Source organism: Nicotiana attenuata, unplaced genomic scaffold (assembly GCF_001879085.1).
Source record: "Nicotiana attenuata strain UT unplaced genomic scaffold, NIATTr2, whole genome shotgun sequence".
Lineage (NCBI taxonomy): Eukaryota > Viridiplantae > Streptophyta > Magnoliopsida > Solanales > Solanaceae > Nicotiana > Nicotiana attenuata.
Window position 1 is genome coordinate 91,949 of NW_017673470.1, and position 5,987 is coordinate 97,935.

At 39.6% G+C, this 5,987-nt stretch overlaps 1 protein-coding gene across 3 annotated transcripts; it reads left to right on the top strand.

Moving 5' to 3' along the window:
• The first annotated feature begins 722 nt into the window (after nt 1-722).
• On the top strand, nt 723-4,026 carry LOC109216460. Of its 3 annotated transcripts, XR_002066495.1 has the most exons (5): nt 723-2,058; nt 2,153-2,224; nt 2,426-2,528; nt 2,858-3,581; nt 3,665-4,026. XR_002066495.1 is itself a non-coding variant. In XM_019380618.1 (3 exons), the coding sequence occupies exons 1-3, from the start codon at nt 1,144-1,146 to the stop codon at nt 2,429-2,431; spliced, it is 993 nt and encodes a 330-aa protein (XP_019236163.1). In that variant the 5' UTR covers nt 723-1,143; the 3' UTR covers nt 2,432-2,721. The 3 variants fall into 3 exon arrangements, 1 of the variants encoding a protein (XP_019236163.1); XR_002066494.1 differs by having other exon boundaries at nt 2,858-4,026; XM_019380618.1 differs by lacking the exons at nt 2,858-3,581; nt 3,665-4,026 and having other exon boundaries at nt 2,426-2,721.
• The last annotated feature ends 1,961 nt before the right edge of the window (nt 4,027-5,987 follow it).

The window sequence follows — 5,987 nt, forward strand, 5'->3', positions numbered from 1 at the left end:
ACGTTAAACAAGAGAAGAATAAGAATGTTCTATTGCAGTGAATGATCTGATGCCCTTACAAAGTGATTGGGGTCCCCTTTATATAGGAGGAGAAAATCCCAATATAGTACCTTACTCATAAAGGTAAAGAATTCTATTGTTACAGGTGTATAACGGCCTAGTACGGATTTGTACCATTTCGTACAACCCTTATCCTATAATTAATGCCCAGGTTCATGTGTCCTTGAGAAATTCCCGCTCTTTCTTGATTGACTTCGACACAATGCTGCCCTCGATGCAGTCCGTGCCAGACACTCGATCAACTTCCCCGAGGTAGGTGTTCCTTAACCGGATACGACACCCACTTTGAGTCTCTCGGACTCGGGCCTATAGCCCGATTTAAGCCTTTAAAATCACACTCCTCGATTTTGACCGTATATAATGTATAACAACACTTTACTATAAAAATTAAGCTTTTTCGGAACCAATTTTCATGTTATATTATAATATATTTTCTCTATAACAATATTTCGCTATAACAAGCAAAAAATATTCGGAACAAACGAGGCTGTTACAGAGAGATTTGAACGTATAATTACTTTGTAGATAGAGCCCTACTAATGAAAGAAATTCAAACATGTTACCTCTTTTTACGAATACGAATTTGAATTAATAAAAAGAAGTTAAGGGGGGTAGAATGGGGAATACAGAAGAGAAACTCCCATCTGCGTCTAATCTCAGGATTCAGGCTGACTACTCAAAGGGGTTGTTATTTTACTCTCTAATCAACTGTCTTCCTCTATACACTACTGCTAATCCTCTTTCACTTCTCCCTTTCCTTCAAGCCATCGCCTCTCTAGGGTTCCTTTCATCTCCTTTCAAAGTTTCCTCTTCCCCCTTATTCCATTTTTCTCTTCACACGAAATTCACTCCTTTTTTTATTTATCCATTAAAATTTAATTCACATTTATATATATTTCCATCCATGTAATTACTCATTAGATTTCACAATGAGGATTTCTTGGTTTCTTAAGAGTCAATTGCCTTGATATAGTTCCTTCAAATTATCCGATCGGCTGTTTGTTGTTACTCTTTGAGAGAAATTGAAGAAAATATTGATTTGGGTATTATTTGTTTGTTAAATCTGAGAAAAGAATTATTACTATGGCTTCTACAGTACCGGCGAAGTCGAATAATCCACTTCATAACTTCGATTTTTCCCACTTGAAATGGAAGAAGAATCATCATTCGAACAATCACCAACGCCGCCGCTCCAACAAGCTGTCGTCGGACTCTTCCTCTCCGTCACGGCACGATTCGCCGCTAAGACACTCTCAGTCCCAGTCCCCCATGCGTGAATCCCTCGCGGCGGCACGTCAGTCTCCAATAAGTGAATCTGCTGCGACGGCGCGTCAATCGCCGATGCACAATTCGGCTGCGGCGGCGCGTCACTCTCCGATGCGCGATTCTGCTGCGGCTGCTCGCCGGTCTCCGATGCATGAACCTATAGCGGGGTTTCGCCGGTCTCCGATGCACGATTCTGCTACGGCGCGTCAGTCTCCGATGCGTGATCCCGTTCCGTCGGTTCAACAATCAAAGCATAAGGTAACAGAGATTAATGCTGTCAGTAGCAAAGAAAGCAGATCCAAAATCTTAATCAAAATCCCTCGCAAAAACAAATCTGAAGAAATTCAAATTAGCGAGGATCAAAATCAAAAGGAGGCAGACGAATCACACGACGAAGCTGCAGCAGCTGAAGAAACAGCACAAAAAACGTGGAATCTGAGACCTCGAAAACCAATACATAAATCACTGAATATAAACGGAGGAGTTCCATTTCGATCCAGTGGATCCGCGATGCAGGAGATCAAATCTCAATCACCTCATCAGATTATGAACATGAACAAGCCGGAAAATAATGAAACCCATGCTGCTTCTGCTCAGAAGAAGGAAAAAAGACAAAGGTTTTCCATGGCCTTATCCAGAGAAGAGATCGATGAAGATATATATGCTATGACTGGATTAAAAGCTGCTAGAAGACCTAAGAAGAGAGTTAAAGCTGTTCAGAAACAACTTGATGTAAGTATTTATCACTTATTGTCACTTTTTTTTTTTCCTTTCTATTTTGCTCTTATGATTTCTAGTTATCTGATAATTTGAATTTCTTTTGCAGACACTCTTCCCTGGTTTATGGCTTGCTTCAATAACTCCTGATTCATATAAAGTTTGTGAAAATCTTCCAAAGGTATAATTTACTGTTTGATGGATTTAAGTTTACACTATCAATGCAATGTAACCTGTTATAACACGTTACTTACCATTTATTTAGGTTACGATTAGCTTTTAACTGACCTGATTGTGCACAAAACTTAACTCTTGATAAGATTCGATGTTCTTTACTCCCATAGTTTTCTGCGTGTATGTGACAGTCTGATTTTCCTCGCAGGGTTAGAAGAAATTCTTCAAAGATGGTTTGTCCTTCGAATGTCCTTGGTTTTTGTGGAAGTTTGAAGGTGAAGGCTTCCAAATTTTATGATTTGCATTTGGAGGTATAATCAGTTCTTATATCTGTAAAAGATCAAAGGAAGAATAAACTTTTTTTTTTGTTCTTGCTCTGCTTCAGCACTAGTTTTTCATTAGGTTTCAGGAATAGTAGCTGAAGTTTATTTCTTTGATTTCATCATAGTTGTAGATGTAAATATGTCTTTCTAACAAATTAATGGAATTTTGCTTTTGATACCCCTTATGCTGGTTTTACTTCTTTTAATGGTCCTTTTCTTGATTGCCTTTATTCTAATACAGAATGAGTATATTGTAGTGGAAGCCCCTGCTGTGAGGATGCAGTGATTGTTTTCCTCTATTCCTTTTTGTCTTTCAGGATGAAAATGATGCAAAATTCTTAAGGGGTGATATGTGATCTTAATTCGATCAATAATGGACAAATGGTAACCTACTTTAGAATAAAGCACACAAAACCTTCTAACATCATCTATTATGATCCTCCTTTGAACTAACTTTGTTTTTGCTATCCTTTAGTTAGGATATAGATTAGAAGTCACACCTCAATGATCATGCATAAAGTTTGGGATGCCAAACTCAATTTGTATCTTTTTGCATATCAATGATAAATGGTGACTGTTTAATAAATAAAAAAAAGTTTCATAAAGGACATTTGATTTTGTTCTAAATGAAATTTTGTTGTGCTTTTGGATTTTAAGTTCAGAAATAGTATTTTCAGCCTTGTAACGGTAACTGTTAGAAATGTTATCGGACGCAATTCTCTTCTCCCAAATGCATTATCTGATTGGGAGGCTGGCAATTGGCTAAGCTGATATGTGGAGGAGCTGCCATTTTGACATTAACTATCCCACTAAATACAAGCTATCTTGTCACTATATACCTGTTGAAGTAGGTCAGTGGGAGGTAATATGTCATACGTATATATAATTATTTGATGAATGTACACAAGCAGAAAGGTTTCATTACTTTTTCACTGCTGCATTTTTGGACTTCTCAACTAACCCATGGTTTTAGACAGCCTTAAACTGACCTGGTTTGGCTGAATTAAGTGGACAAGTTGTGAAGCGGAAGAACATGTCCAGGTTCAACTTTGTGCATCTTCTCATAATAGAGTTTGCTGCACATCATAGAGCTTATAATTTCTTTCCCTGCTTCCTGATCATAGGCGAGGAACCTGAACATTTGGCTTGCAACACAATGTGCTGCTTTATTAGAAGTCATTACTTCATCGCTTAAGGAGATGCGACACGATTATTGCTTCATGGTGAAGCTATGCGCTTTAGGGAAGTGTGCGCTGCTTCAAACATGAGGCACAAAGTAATCCGAACAAGCTATTAGTACTTTGAATCTCAACTGTGAGGAGTTGGATTAGTATTGACATTATTATATATTAGGCATTAGATGCTGAAATTAGTTATTTACTTACAATTTATTGATTATTGTTTTACTAAATTCATATATGTTTGACATAATTTAATTTTCTGTAAATTGTGCATTTCACTTCAATGAAGCGTGTGCTTAGGTTCATGCTTTTCACATCAAGTTCCACGATCTCTGTTGGTCTTTTTAAGGGTCGTCTGGTTGGTGGGATAAGGGATAACATTCCCGAGATAAAGTGCAGGATTATTTTACTAATCTTGGGATAAAACACTAATAGGACAAAAGTGTCCTCCAAGGCTTTTCTTTCGAAGTCTTTTAAAAAATTCAAGGTTAAAATTAGTAATTAAAATATATCCCAATTTATCTAGTGTAAATCAAATACATGTTTTATATTATATCGGTATATCCTATGTTTAGTTTAATAAACTAAATATTTACCCATAAAAGTATATCCATTAAATAATTCTGTAATTATTCAATCGCTGTCATTATAATCTCAACTTCTTCCCCAACCAGATGACCTCTGTAGCATAGCAGCGAAGAGTATGGCCAAAAGGTCAATGAAATAAGCAGTGTTATTAAAAGCTATTGCTTCATTGTTTAAAGCCATGAAGCAATGTGAAAGCAAGAGGTTAATAGCTTGTTTGGCCAAGCTTCTAAAATTAGTTTGTATTTTACTAATTAATTTAAAAATATTTTTAAAAAGTAATTAATATTTAGCCAATATTTTAAAAAGTGCTTTCAAGTATATTTTTCTCGAAAGTCCTGTTACGCGGCGCCTTCCTGAGATTCCTTGGAAGGGCGACGTAAGGCTAGGCAACTGATGTCAGTGCAGTTGCTGTCCGCCAACTGAGGTCCCCTCCGTACGCTAGACGAGATTGTCAGTGCCGTACGGGAAAACCAATGTCAAGAGCAATTGAGAGAACAGAAATGAGAATTCAGAATGAAAGAAAGCTTGATTGCATTAATGAAAGCTATTACAGAAAAGCAACGCGGTGTCGAGGGGGAGAGACACCAGTACAGAGAATTGCTTGCTTGCTAGAAAGTGTTGATTGCTTGATCCCCCCTAATAGTACTTAAAAAAAATAATCCAAAGTTACAAGACTAGACTTGACTAAGCTAGAGAAACATAATGGAAGTACATGAAATAAAACTACTCTATATTTACAATGAAAATGACTTAGTTTTCTATAAGGCAGCAGCAGGTCCGTTGTCAGCAGCAGTGTCTTTGGCATCACGGTCTGCGCGCGCGGCGTTGTCTGCGCGCGCGGCGCTGTTGGCTTCTGCCTGCGACTTGGCGCTCGCGAGGGATATCGGTGGGGCGACAGAGGCACCTGCGCGCTTGTCACTTGGCGCGGCCAAGACCACGGGGCCGTCCGTGGCGCTAGGCATTGGGAGGTTCGCTAGGACGCCACGGGGCGCGCCCAAGGGGTCATGGGGCATGGCTGGAAAGCCGCCCATGACATTCTCCCCCACCTGAGTTGGCGACGTCCTCGGCGCCTTACTTGCAAAATAATCTTCAATGAGGCTCTTGTAGGCTTTGAGGTTTGTTCCCCTCTCCCAAGTATTCTCTTCTGCATCACAGCCCTGCCATTTCACCAAAAACTCTTGGTGATCTTTCCTTGAGGCATGAATCACTCTGTCATCAAGGATAGCTTCAACACGCCTTTTCCCGGTTGAATTGGGACCTCGAATACTGGGTATTGTGAGCTGGCTCCTTGAAGGATCCTCCGTGTCTTCCCAAAAAGGTTTCAGGAGACTGACATGGAAGACAGGATGAATTTTCCACCAAGCTGGGGTATCCACCCGGTATGCAACCTTCCCAATACGCTTTTCAATGGACAAGGGTCCAATGTATTTTTGCAATAGGCGAGGGTCATGGACCCCTGCAAATAAGTACCGCTTTGGAAATTTTGACCATCACTTTAGTCTCCTACTTGATATTCAACAAAGCGACGATTCTGATCAGCATGCCTCTTCATCCGCTTTTGGGCTTTGACAAGATAGCTCCACACTATCTCCAAATTCCGCCTCCACTCTTTTGAGAAGCTGGCAGCTCGAGGAGATTTAGCCATGTTTGGTGCATTCACAGTGTGTGGGAGTAGCGG

Coding starts and splice junctions, on each gene's coding strand:
- LOC109216460 (XM_019380618.1), top strand. CDS start 1,144: ATGGCTTCTACAGTACCGGCGAAGTCGAATAATCCACTTCATAACTTC. Junction 2,059..2,152: donor CTGTTCAGAAACAACTTGAT/GTAAGTATTTAT, acceptor TTTCTTTTGCAG/ACACTCTTCCCTGGTTTATG.